Below are 14,536 nucleotides of genomic sequence, written 5' to 3' on the forward strand. Positions count from 1 at the left end.
ATTCTGCAGCACAGCAGCCCTGTCTCCGTCTGCTCTTAGGCACCACCAAGGCAGCACTCCCATCTTTGTACCCCCAGGACCTGGCATGAGATCCCTAGAACAAAGTTAGTGTCTAATAACTCTTGAATAGTGAATGAGTGGCTGAATTTATCCTTTTTTTTTTTTTTGCGGTACGCGGGCCTCTCACTGTTGTGGCCTCTCCCGTTGCGGAGCCCAGGCTCCGGATGCGCAGGCTCAGCGGCCATGGCTCACGGGCCCGGCAGGCGGACTCTCAACACTGCGCCACCAGGGAAGCCCTGAATTTATCCATTTTGACCCCTGGATCTTTATCAGTTTTATCACACATAGCTTTTCTTTTTCCATCTTGCCATTTCACGGTCTTTCCTCCCTCCTTCCCTCTGTTTCATTTTTGCTTGACTTTCTGTGTTGGTTTCTATGCATTAGAGAAAAGTCACTCACCTCTCACAGTCTTGAAGGAGTGGGCTCGTGTACGAGATGAAACTTCTCGCTCAACTCTGCCCCAGCTCTTGGTTGTCTCTCAAACATTTGTGAGTGTCCAAGCAGCCTATTTTTTTTTAATGGCCCCCAGGAGTTGAGGGGGCTAAGAACTGTCAGCGTTCCAAAGCATTAAGCTCCTAGATTTAGGCTGACTGGAAAGCAACAGCTTTGAAAGTGAGCAACTCTATACTGTCCGTTTGACCCAAGCGTAAGGCGCTGAAGCCCGCTCATCTCCCTCAGGCCCCAGAGCCACGTGATCAAGGGGCGTTCCCAGGGCAGCGGCTGCAGGGATTGGCTCACCAGCCGCGCGAAGAATCTCCCGCCAGAGATCCCTGCGTGAACGCCGCAGCAGCATAAAGATGGCGTCCTCGTCTCCGTCCCGGAGGGCGGGGTAGGCCTCCAAACCAGCTGCTTGACCCTCAGGCCGAGGCTCCAGAACAAGCACAAAGCAAATGAGCTTCTCCCACACGCTCTGGGCGGTCCTGGATCTGCTGCTCCTGTGCTGGGCCCTGGGCAGGTGAGTCTGAGCACTGAGCCCTATGAGAGCCCATTCTCAGATCCTCATAACCTGCGGGTCTCGGGGACACAAGCCCTGTTGGTTTTTAACGCTGGACGTTTTGGAGGCCTGTCTCTCAGGTGTACGTCTTAAAATTTGGGTATGCCACATGTGGGGTTCAAACCCTTTGCTCCTCAGGGAGAAGCTCGGGTTTTGAGTTCCCACCCCATTGTGGGTTGCTGTACCGAGTGTGGGGTTTATGACGAGATTGTCCCAGCCTCTCTACCTGCTTCTATGTGGGCTTTCTCTCAGCGACCTGATGTATAGGAGTTGTTCAGCCAGTTTTCAGGGTTTTTTTTTTTGTTTCCAGAGGACCGTGTTCCATATATATCTGTAGATCTGGTGTGTTTGCGGGAGGAGTTGAGTTCAGGACCCGTTTATGTCGCCATTTTGAACTGGAACTCTTCCTTTTCTACTCTCCGTTTCTCACCTCTTTCCAAAAAAAATTTGCAAATATATACATATTTATAAATATACGTGTATTATTCAACTGTATAAAAAAATAAATGAGGCCATCAGGGAAAGTTTGCACTTTTTCCCTTCTTGGATTTATCTTCACTTGCCTTGAAAAAGAAACATCAAGTTTTTTACTGCAGATTTTCTTAAATTTATGCAAAATATATCAATTGGTTTTCTAAGTGCTGGTCACTTACTCTGTTCCCTCGTGGTTGATATCCCAGCATCCATGTCTCTTGGGCAAACGATAAGGAATATTGGAACTGAGATGACCTTGGCAAGACATTTCTAGCTATCCCTCATACTACCCACTTGCCAGTCAAAATAAGTAATTTATATGGGGTAAAATTTCAGGTAATTTACCCATAAATGGTTGTGTGTTTTCAATCTGTGATTTTCAAGCTATGCTTCAAGGCTCTCTTCAGTTTCCATGGATGTACGTGAGGACCAATGTAGCGGTTAAATTGGGTTCAGATGTTGGATGGGGCTCTGTTGTTAGCAAAGAAGTCCTACTAGGAGAGGCAAACTTAAGCTAGATAGCTAATCTCCATGCAGAGAGAAAAGTATGACTTTGCAAGCAAAGGTACTCTAACTATGATCTACAATCTAAATGAACAGAGTCCCATAATTTATACCATTGCAGTGTTATAGATGGTGTCTTTGGTACCCCACGTTAAAACAAGCAGAGATGAGAAATTGGCACCCTTAAGACCGATAAAACTGGGGCTTCTTACCACAAAGAACTGATTATGTGTGTTAAATGCCAGAGGATTTGGAAGAGTACAGGATCTAGCAGCAGGGAGACAAGAGTCCTTAGCCTCAAAGACTATGTCTAGACAAAATCTTTAGCTGTGGTTACTAATGCAAGGAATTGACCAGGACCAAATAGACGGAATCTACTAAATTTTTGAGAGGAACTTCATTGTTAAAGATGAAGCAAGCCTCACCAACCGCTGCATATAATTGTTGAACCTCAAAAGAAATCCTGAGGTGTCTAAACTTGTACCAACATGTAGAGGTTGCTAAAATTAGAAAATAACTTTCTCCTGAATGCCCATCTCAGATTTAGGTATTGAAAATAGTGGTTAAAGAATATCTTATAGAGGAAAGAACCAGAGGCTATGGAAGAAAAATAGATTTTCACAAGCAGAAATAGGAACTGTCAGATTGATTAACCAAGGAACTTTCTCCATTGAGAGGACAGGCATTTTCCACTATTCCTTTCTAACTGGATGGAGTATATGATAGTAAATATTAACTATTGATTTAGTCTTTTCCCACCATTGTATATTAAGTGTGTTGGTAGCAGATAACCTGTTCTTTAGAGAAAACTTCCAGATCTATAAGTAGATATCTTTGGACCAAATGAAGAAAATTGAGCATCACCTAGAGATCCTAGATTTGGACCTGGATATAGTAGCTAGATGGGACTTTGTGGTTTATCTCCTTTGGGGAGGATGTGAATACACCTCTATGAACTGCCTGTGTAGGAAGAAGGATATGTGTGTGGCAGTTAGATTGCCAAAGAGGCGGACAGTGCTGGGCACTGTTAGTTGACTACCAAAATGCGCTACTTATCCAGCTTTATTCCTTGTTAATAGTTCTCTGTACCCTCTCCTTCCTCCCCAGCATACACACATTTTCGGTAGAATTCCCTTGGTTTCAGAGATAGTGAGCTTAGTCATGAACTTTACATAGGTATGTCATCCAGATCTAGCCAGTGATACATAAGGAGATGTCTTCTAGAGGTTTCTGGAGGCAGATGCTGCCACTTCCAAGACATCATTAAATTGCTAAACTAACATTAGCAAATACTTGGGTCTAAATTTGTTATGTGAGATAAAAGAAACCCTCATTTGCTGTAGTCACTGTTAGTTTTTATGTCTTGTAGGCAAATACTTCTAAATGATATAATTATAAACTTATATTTTGGTTGTTATCTAAACTAGGAGGTTGCCAAATTATGGTGTATGGGTCAAATCCAGCTCCCTATCTGTTTTTGTAATTAGTCGTATTGGAATATAGCCACTCCATTCATTTATATTATCTATGGCTGCTTTCATATTATAAAGGCAAGTTGAGCAGTTGCAAATGAGACCACATGGCTTGCAAAGCCTAAACTATTTCTAACTGACCCTTTATGGAAAAAAGTTTGCTGACTCCTCATGTAAAAAGTCATATGTGGAAATCAGAATTAAGTGGGATAAAAATATCATATATTTTAGTACAGTCTTTTCCAAACTTGCACAGCACATGAATGAACTGCAACCCTTGTAAATTACGTATTCCAAGTTCCTGTGCTGACTTTTCAGTGGAGAGCTCTGAGAATCTGTATTATTAACCATTTCCCTACATATGACTCTTGACCAGGCAAGTTTGAAAAATACTGTTAGAGATTGGTGTCCTGGAGCAGCTTAGCTAGCCTACCATTTAATCTGATCTGTAACTGTTCCCTGTCTGTGACTCACTGCAGAAATGAAGCCCTAGTATGACCAGGAGATAGAGTGACCTGATAGAATCTTACTCAAGGCTTGCTTATGGAATGAAGTACGGTGGATCAGGAGATTTTGATGCAGTAAAAGTGATAACCAGCTTTAAACATGAGACACCTGGGTTCAGGTTCTAAATCAGCCTCTAACTAATGATTTGACCTTGGGCAAGTTTCTCTCTAAAATCCAAGATTCTCAACTATAAAAATGTCAGTTGAACGGGCTGTCTCCAAGTTGATTTTTGGCAGTATGATTTCCAGACTCAGGAAATAGAAAGTGCCTTGTTTCTTGAAATTATTTTCTTCTAGATCAGGGTTCCTTATTCCTGGCTACACATTAGACTCACTGTGACGATTTTAAAACAGCAATACTATAGGTCCCACCCAGAGATTTTGATACAATTAGCCTGGGGCAGAGCCTAGCCAGTGGAATGAAAGCTTTCCAGGTGACTCTACTTGTTTAGTCAGAATGAGAACCACTATCTCAGCTGGTATTGGATTCTTTTTTTCTATTTCCTATTCAAGGTTTATATACACTTGGTGAGACACGGTAAACAAGAGGAGCAAACAAGTTCAGCAGCTCCCGAATACTGCGAGTCAGGAAGGCTGGGTAACAGTCAGAGGAGAGCCTGTTAAAAAAAAAAAAAAAAGCTCCTGGGCTTGGTAATCTCTCTCTCTCTTTCTTTTCTTTCCTTGAAACATACTCCCCAGGTCCTCCTAATACACAGCTGGCTTGGGAACCATCAGGCCCCGTAATCTCTGAAACTTCTTCCGGCTTGCAGGATATGAGGTCCTCTGTTTAATTTTATGAGAAATAAATCACAGTTTTAAAAACATTTTGAAAAGGCAGTTTGCACTGTAAGTTTAAGATATTGTGAAAGGAATGTTATTAACCGATAGGAATGGGCCTCCAACAGGTGCTGTTTGGTAAAAATATTGTTCGCCTGGTTTACCTTATCAGAAAGAGTCATACATATATACTGTGTCCATACAGTTTATTTGTCCTCAGTAACACTTGAAAAGGTTCTTTACTTTGGCCTTTTATATGCAACTATAAGTTGTAGTTGAAAACAGCTAAACTCCTGCTCTCCACATATAGTGAATCACATATAGTTTATCAAACTATATAATATACATAGCAAATTGCAAATAAAATCAGGTACAGCTATAACTTAGTCTTGCATTTACTACTAATCCCTTTAAATTCAGGTATTAATAATTCTCTCTCATTTATTCTTTTGTTCTTTCTCTCAACAAATAATTTGACTCAACTATGAGCCAGAAATTGCTCTAGGCCCTGGGGATACAGCAATGAACAATAGTCTCTGCCTCCTTGAGGCTTACACTCTACTTGGGGAAATTGATAATAAACAACTAGTTAGAGCTTTAAGTGATGCTGATTGTTAAGGAGGAAATTAGGTCAAGGAAAGACAATAGAAAGTGATGGGAGCTAGAGGGCAGTGCTATTTTAGAAAGGTAATCAGGGAAGTCTGCTCCATTAAGACAATAACAGAGATCTGAAGAAAGTAAGAGAAAAGTCATGGTGGTATCTGGGGAAAGAGCATTTTAGACAGGAAACAGCCAGTGCAAAAGTCCTGTGGTGGGGAGGTTCTGAGTGTGACTCAGGAACAGCTTGGCTATAGCATCTTGAGTGGAGTGCCAGCAGGTGAGAGTGTTGGAGAGGAGTCAGAGAGTAGCAGGGCCCCATCGTGCAAGCCTTGCCAGGCTAATTATTAGGGCATTGTATTTAACTCTGAGATTTAAGGGTGCATCCAGGATTTGTGGGGTTTGGAATTTTAGTCCTTGAGGCCTTGTATTGAATATATGTAAAGGAATATAAAATTAGGGACAAACCTGAATACTTATTTGGAATGGGAAAAAAAGACCCCACAAGAAATCACCAATTTTGGGCTTCCCTGGTGGCGAAGTGGTTAAGAATCTGCCTGCCAGTGTAGGGGACACAGGTTCGAGCCCTGATCCAGGAAGATCCCACATGCCGCAGAGCAACTAAGCCCGTGCACCACAACTACTGAGCCTGTGCTCTAGAGCCCGTGAGCCATAACTACTGAGCCCATACGCCTAAAGCCCATGTTCCACAACAAGAGAAGCCACTGCAATGAGAAGCCCACGCACCGCAGCCCCCACTTGCCGCAAGTAGAGAAAACCTGTGCGCAGCACCGAAGACTCAATGCAGCCAAAAATAAATAAATATATTAAAAAAAAAAGAAATCACCAGTTTTTTAAAAGTGACAAATACCAATATAGGGGATAGGAATATGCCACCCCCAAATATACCACTTTGGCATAAGGATTATTTTGAGCTGAAGACAATGAGGAACAGCAGATGTAAAAAAAGCTCCTGTCTTCCCCACTATCATATGAGGAAGGGCAAAAGGACACCTAATCATTAGAGACTCTTATCAGTGCAGAGATAGAGAGGAATCTATATAACAAACTACTAAAACAACCCTTATCTTCTATTCATTTCCCCCATATATTTACTTTCCCGGTTTGCTGCCCCTAAATGTCAAATCCCTTTTCTTTTATCTTGCCACTTCTATAAAAATTTATTATCCTTTGGCAAGATACTATATAAGCCCCAAGTTCTAACTACCCCTTGGAGTTACTCATTGCTTAGTTTCTTCTGTGTGTCTGTGCATCGCTCCTGTTAATAAACTCTGCTTATTTTCCCCTTGTTAATCTGTCTTTTGTCAATTTAATTCCCAGGGCCCCAGATGCAGAACCTGGGAGGGTAGAGGAAAAAAAATTTTTTTTTCCTCCCCTGCACTACACACACCACAAAATAAAAAAAAAACAACCCATAATAATTTTACTAATTAACTGAGACACCCCTCTGTATTACCTTATTCCACTTCATTATTTCTGGCTCAAATCTCTTTGATTACCTCTTTATTTAAAAAATTTTTTTAAATTAAAACATTTTTTTCTATTTTTGTCTGTGTTGGGTCTTTGTTGCTGCGTGCAGGCCTTCTCTAGTTGTGGCGAGTGGGGTCTACTCTTAGTTGCAGTGTGCAGGCTTCTCATTGTGGTGGCTTCTTGTTGCAGAGCACGAGCTCTAGGCACGCGGGCTTCAGTAGTTGCGGCACGTGGGCTCAGTAGTTGTGGCACACAGGCTTAGTCGCTTTGCGGCGTGTGGAATCTTCCCGGACCAGGGATTGAACCCGTGTCCCCTGCATTGGCAGGGGTATTCTTAACCACTGCGCCACCAGGGAAGTCCTTTTGAGTACCTCTTTACATATTATTTTGTAATACCATTTTCTAGAGGAAGAATAGAAAGAAAATTCAGTCTTTCCTTTACCTTATTCGATCAAAACTTTTTTATTTTTTATGCATAGTGTAGCAGAGTTTTATTTCACAACTCATTATGGGTAATTCTGTGTACTTTTCTAGGATTGTTGTTAAATTTGGGGAAGTTTCTCTCAGATTTCTTTTTTATATGAACTATAAGATTTGTAAGAATTTTCCACAGACTAGCTTCTGGCTCCATGTTTCAAGCCCCTTTTCTCCTTCACTAGCCACTATTTCTTGTGTGATGAAGAGAAGTTCCTATCTTTTGACCTCTAGGTTTGATCTTTAATGTCACAGTGTATGCTGGCACTGAGGATAGTAGAAGTATTCCTAGAAGGCATGCCTATGCCAGCAAAAACTTTACACTGCAATAACCTTGAACTACTATAGTATATACCACTAACTCAAACTAAATGCTTTTCTAACTCAACTTCTCCTTAACTAGATCCCAAAGTGCCTGTGGCTATTAGCACCACTCAACTCATAGAGAATTGTGACAGAGGGAAATTCAAAATTAGACAGTGGAGGTTAAAATATCTCACAATTAACAAATTAAAAATAAAATGACCATGTGAATACATTGCCAGGGCCTCCAAAGGTCCTTGTGCAAGTGAGGGTCCTGAATCTGCAGCTTTATTAGCTTCAAGGAAAATCTTCCTCTGGTGAAATGTGAAGCCATTGGAAGGTTTCAAGCAGTAACATGATCTAAGTGCCGTTGAGAAAGGACCATTTTGTTTGGAGAGTAGACTATAGGGGAGCAACCCTGGAAGCAGGGAGATCTGTGCAGAGGCTGAAGTTCAGGCTGTAGCTGGAAAATAAAAAAGCAGACATAACTCTTGTGAGTTTCCGGAAAGCTGACTCTGTTATCCACTAAGCTATTGTATTTCCTGATAATTCACTCCTGCTTATGTCACACTGGTTTCCTTTCTCAGCTATTGCTGATTCAGTGATTATAGGACATTCTCCTGATATTTTCTGATGCTCAAATTCTCTAAAGTTCAAGTTTCATCAACAATATTTTTATTACTGTAGCTATTTGTGTTCCTACTTGCTGCTGCATGGATGCCTGCAATCTGGCTGGTGGATCATTCTTTTCCAACATAATTTCAATTCATAGTATCTACGCACTCTGGATCTGGGTTGAGAACTACCCAGGAAGACTCTTTTCTATGATATAGAAACCTTAGAACCTGGCAATTTATCACTTCATATTATCAAATGTCCCTTTGCCTGATGATGAACTATCTGATTGATAGCTTCAAGCCTTTAGTGTTTAATCATTTTATCTCATTTATTTGAGAGTTAACTTTATGACATCTTGCTTTAGAATAGAGGCTGGTAGACCTTTTCTGTAGAGAGCCAGATAGTAAATATGCTAGGCTTTGTGGGCCATATGTTCTCTGTCAGAGCGATTCAGTGATGCTGTTGTAGCACTAAAGCAGCCATAGACAATTATGCAAAGAAATGGACATGGCTGTGTTCCAACACAATTTTCCTTACATAAACAGACCGTGGGGCCAGGTTTGGCCTACAGAATGCAGTTTGCTGACCTCTGCTTTAGAATTTTCTTCTATCTGTTTCACGTTATGTGTCCCAAATCTTAAACTCACTTAACCTCTATAAGTCTAGTGTCTCTATCTTTAAAAGAAGGATGGTAATATATGACCTGTCTACTACAAAGCATTATCATAAGGGTCAAATGAGATATTGGTTGTGGAAGCCTCTTATAAATTTTAAAGTCGCATACATCTGTACATTTCTTTCTCTTCCCTACCACCCTGCAACACATTTCCCTACTGCCCCCTCCACCAAAAGTTCACATATAAACACTCAATCACAAAGTAAAACCATGGCTTGCTGCTTTATCTTCACTTCTGGGCCTTAGGTCAAATACTAGCTCTCGAAAATGTCACCAAAACTACCTTTGATAGTGCAAAGCTGAGTTTGTTCTTACCGTGGTAAGGGAGAACATAACCTTGATATAGTCTTAATAGAACCTCAGAAGTGGAAGGGCAAAGTCAGGATATCTTTTGAGATTTTGAAGACCTACCTAGATGAAGGTGGGTCTTTCAGTGCAGGGGCTTGGTTAGGATTGGATATAATAGTCTAGGATTTGTGGACCTAACAATGTGAGGATTTTGAAGAGGGAGTCCAAGAGTTTTAGTGTGTATACTGTCATTTAATAGTTTCTACTGAAGAATATATTTTTTTACATCCATTCTTTTTTAAAAAATATAAATTTATTTTATTTATTTATTTTTGGCTGTGTTGGGTCCTTGCTGTGCACCGGCTTTCTCTAGTTGCAGCGAGCGGGGGCTAATCTTGCTTGCAGTGCACGGGCTTCTCATTGCGGTGGCTTCTCTTGTTGCAGAGCACGGGCTCTAGGTGCGTGGGCTTCAGTAGTTGCGGCACGTGGGCTTCAGTAGTTGTGGCACGTGGGCTCTAGAGCTCAGGCTCAGTAGTTGTGGCACACGGACCTAGTTGCTCCGCAGCATGTGGGATCTTCCCAGACCAGGGCTCGAACCCGTGTCCCCTGCATCACTAGGCAGCTTCTTAACCACTGCGCCACCAGGGAAGCCCCTGAAGAATATTTTTTAAATTTAATTTTATTTATTTTTTTATACAGCAGGTTCTTATTAGTCATCCATTTTATACACATCAGTGTATACATGTCAATCCCAATCGCCCAATTCATCACACACACCCCAAACCCCCACTGCTTTCCCCCCTTGGTGTCCATAGGTTTTTTTTCCACTTCTGTGTCTCAATTTCTGCCTTGCAAACAGGTTCATCTGTACCATTTTCTAAGTTCCACATATATGCGTTAATATACGGTATTTGTTTTGCTCTTTCTGACTTACTTCACTCTATATGACAGTCTCTAGATGCATCCACATTTCTACAAATGACCCAATTTCATTCCTTTTTGTGGCTGAGTAATATTCCATTGTATATATGTACCACATCTTCTTTATCCATTCTTCTGTTGATGGGCATTTAGGTTGCTTCCATGACCTGGCTATTGTAAATAGTGCTGCAATGAACATTGGGGTGCATGTGTCTTTTTGAATTATGGTTTTCTCAGGGTATATGCCCAGTAGTGAGATTGCTGGGTCATATGGTAATTCTGTTTTTAATTTTTTTTTTTTTTTTTCCGGTACGTGGGCCTCTCACTGTTGTGGCCTCTCCCGTTGTGGAGCACAGGCTCTGGATGCGCAGGCTCAGCAGCCATGGCTCACGGGCCTAGCCGCTCCGCGGCATGTGGGATCTTCCCGGACTGGGGCATGAACCTGTGTCCCCTGCATCGGCAGGTGGACTCTCAACCACTGCGCCACCAGGGAAGCCCTGTTTTTAGTTTTTTAAGGAACCTCCATACTGTTCTCCATAGTGGCTGTATCAATTTACATTCCCACCAACAGTGCAAGAGGGTTCCCTTTTCTCCACACCCTCTCCAGCATTTGTTGTTTGTAGATTTTCTGATGATGCCCATTCTGACTGGTGTGAGGTGATACCTCATTGTAGTTTTGATTTGCATTTCTCTAATAATTTTTGATATTGAGCAACTTTTCATGTGCTTCTTGGCCATCTGTATGTCTTCTTTGGAGAAATGTCTATTTAGGTCTTCTGCCCATGTTTGGATTGGGTTGTTTGTTTTTTTAATATTGAGCTGCATGAGCTGTTTATATATGTTGGAGATTAATCCTTTGTCTGATGAATCGTTTGCAAATATTTTCTCCCATTCTGAGGGTTGTCTTTTCGTCTTGTTTATGGTTTCCTTTGCTGTGCAAAAGCTTTTAAGTTTCATTAGGTCCCATTTATTTATTTTTGTTTTTATTTCCATTACTCTAGGAGGTGGATCAAAAAAGATCTTGCTGTGATTTATGTCAAAGAGTGTTCTTCCTATGTTTTCCTCTAAGAGTTTTATAGTGTCCGGTCTTACATTTAGGTCTTTAATCCATTTTGAGTTTATTTTTGTGTATGGTGTTAGGGAGTGTTCTGATTTCATTCTTTTACATGTAGCTGTCCAGTTTTCCCAGCACCACTTATTGAAGAGACTGTCTTTTCTCCATTGTATATTCTTGCCTCCTTTGTCATAGATTAGTTGACCATAGGTGAGTGGTTTTATCTCTGGGAATTCTATCTTGTTCCATCGATCTATAGTTCTGTTTTTGTGCCAGTACCATATTGTCATGATTAATGTAGCTTTGTAGTATAGTCTGAAGTCAGGGAGTATGATTCCTCCAGCTCTGCTTTTTTTCCCCTCAAGACTGCTTTGTCTATTCGGGGTCTTTTGTGTCTCCATACAGATTTTAAGATTTTTTTGTTCTAGTTCTGTAAAAAAATGCCGTTGGTAATTAGATAGGGATTGCATTCAATCTGTAGATTGCTTTGGGTAGTACAGTCATTTTCACAATATTGATTCTTCCAATCCAAGAACATGGTATATCTCTCCAACTGTTGGTATCATGTTTAATTTCTTTTATCAGTGTCTTATAGTTTTCTGCATACAGGTCTTTTGTCTCCCTAGGTAGGTTTATTCCTAGGTATTTTAGTCTTTTTGTTGCAATAGTAAATGGGAGTGTTTCCTTAATTTCTTTTTCAGATTTTTCATCTTAGTGTATAGGAATGCAAGAGATTTCTGTGTGTTAATTTTGTTTCCTGCAACTTCACCAAATTCATTGATTAGCTCTAGTAGTTTTCTGGTAGCATCTTTAGGATTCTCTATGTATAATATCATGTCATCTGCAAACAGTGACAGTTTTATTTCTTTTCCCATTTGTATTCCTTTTATTTCTTTTTCTTCTCTGATTGCCATGGCTAGGACTTCCAAAATTATGTTGAATAATAGTGGTGAGAGTGGACATCCTTGTCTTGTTCCTAATCTTAGAGGAAATGCTTTCAGTTTTTCACCATTGAGAATGATGTTTGCTGTGGGTTTGTTGTATATGGCCTTTATTATGTTGAAGTAGTTTCCCTCTATGCCCACTTTCTGGATAGTTTTTATCATAAATGGGTGTTGAAATTTGTCAAAAGCTTTTTCTGCATCTATTGAGATGATCATATGGTTTTGATTCTTCAATTTGTTATTATGGTGTATCACATTGATTGATTTGCGTATATTGAAGAATCTTTGCAGCTCTGGGATAAATCCCACTTGATCATGGTGTATGATCCTTTTAATGCGTTGTTGGACTGTGTTTGCTAGTATTTTGTTGAGGATTTTTGCATCTATATTCATCAGTGATGTTGGTCTGTAATTTTCTTTTTTTGTAGTATCTTTGGTTTTTGTCTCAGGGTGATGGTGGCCTCATAGAATGAGCTTGTGAGTTTTTCTTCCTCTGCAATTTTTTGGAAGAATTTTAGAAGGATGGGTGTTAGCTCTTCTCTAAATGTTTGACAGAATTCACCTGTGAAGCCATCTGGTCCTGGGCTTTTGTTTGTTGGAAGATTTTTAATCACAGTTTCAATTTCATTACTTGTGATTGATCTGTTCATATTTTCTATTTCTTCCTGGTTCAGTCTTGGAAGGTTATCCTTTCTAAGAATTTGTCCATTTCTTTCAGGTTGTCCATTTTATTGGCATAGAGTTGCTTGTAGTAGTCTCTTAGGATGCTTTGTATTTCTGCGGTGTCTGTTGTAACTTCTCCTGTTTCATTTCTAATTTTATTGATTTGAGTCCTCTCCCTGTTTTTCTTGATGAGTCTGGCTAATGGTTTATCAATTTTGTTTATCTTCTCAGAGAACCAGCTTTTAGTTTTATTGATCTTTGCTATTGTTTTCTTTGTTTCTGTATCATTTATTTCTCCTCTGATCTTTATGACTTCTTTCCTTCTGCTAACTTTGGCTTTTGTTTGTTCTTCTTTCTCTAGTTCCTTTAGGTGTAACGTTAGATTGTTTATTTGATATTTTTCTTGTTCCTTGAGGTAGGCTTGTATAGCTATAAACTTCCCTCTTAGAACTGCTTTTGCTGCATCCCATAGGTTTAGGATCGTCGTGTTTTCATTGTCATTTGTCTCTAGGTATTTTTTGATTTCCTCTTTGATTTCTTCAGTGATCTCTTGGTTATTTAGTAACGTATTGTTTAGCCTCCATGGATTTGTGTTTTTTACGTTATTTTCCCTGTAATTGATTTCTAATCTCATAGCGTTGTGGTCAGAAAAGATGTTTGATATGATTTCAGTTTTCTTAAATTTACTGAGGCTTGATTTGTGACCCAAGATGTGATTTATCCTGTAGAATGTTCCATGTGAGCTTGAGAAGAAAGTGTAATCTGCTTTTTTTGGATGGAATGTCCTATAAATATCAATTAAATCTATCTAGTCTATTGTGTCATTTAAAGCTTCTGTTTCCTTATTTTCTGTTTGGATAATCTTTCCATTGGTGTAAGTGAGGTGTTAAAGTCCCCCACTATTATTGTGTTACTGTCGATTTCCTCTTTTAGAGCTGTTAGCAGTTGCTTTATGTTTTGAGGTGCTCCTATGTTGGGTGCATATATATTTATATTTGTTATATCTTTTTCTTTGATTGATCCCTTGATCATTATTTAGTGTCCTTCCTTGTCTCTTGTAACCTTCTTTATTTTAAAGTCTATTTTATCTGATATGAGTATTGCTACTCCACCTTTCTTTTGATTTCCATTTGCATGAAATATCTTTTTCCATCCCCTCACTTGCAGTCTGTATGTGTCCCTAGGTCTGAAGTGGATCTCTTTTAGACAGCATATGTATGGGTCTTGTTTTTGTATCCATTCAGCAAGCCTGTGTCTTTTGGTTGGAGCATTTAATCTATTCACGTTTAAGGTAATTATCGATATGTATGTTCTTATTACCATTTCTTGATTGTTTTGGGTATGTTTTTTTAGGTCCTTTTCTCCTCTTGTGTTTCCCACTTAGAGAAGTTCCTTTAGCATTTGTTGTAAAGCTGGTTTGGTGGTGCTGAATTCTCTTAGCTTTTGCTTGTCTGTAAAAGCTTTTGATTTCTCCTTCGAATCTGAATGAGATCCCTGCCGGGTAGAGTAATCTTGGTTGTAGGTTCTTCCCTTTCATCACTTTAAGTATATCATGCCACTCCCTTCTGGCTTGTAGAGTTTCTGCTGAGAAATCAGCTGTTAACCTTATGGGAGTTCCCTTGTATGTTATTTGTCGTTTTTCCCTTGCTGCTTACAATAATTTTTCTTTGACTTTAATTTTTGCCAATTTGATTACTATGTGTCTTGGCGTGTTTCTCCT

The 14,536-nt window shown here is 39.9% G+C and overlaps 1 protein-coding gene across 1 annotated transcript in view; it reads right to left on the minus strand.

Moving 5' to 3' along the window:
* Window positions 1–682: 682 nt before the first annotated feature.
* The window catches only part of TMCO5A (transmembrane and coiled-coil domains 5A), an 80,265-nt gene continuing 66,411 nt past the window's right edge, over window positions 683–14,536 (minus strand). The window contains exon 11 of the mRNA XM_029237122.1: window positions 683–928. Within this exon, the coding sequence (XP_029092955.1) occupies window positions 683–928 (246 nt within the window). The remainder of the gene's footprint in view (window positions 929–14,536) is intronic.

Source organism: Monodon monoceros, unplaced genomic scaffold (assembly GCF_005190385.1).
Source record: "Monodon monoceros isolate NGI ecotype Baffin Bay Population unplaced genomic scaffold, NGI_Narwhal_1 Super_Scaffold_21, whole genome shotgun sequence".
NCBI classification, from domain to species: Eukaryota; Metazoa; Chordata; class Mammalia; order Artiodactyla; family Monodontidae; genus Monodon; species Monodon monoceros.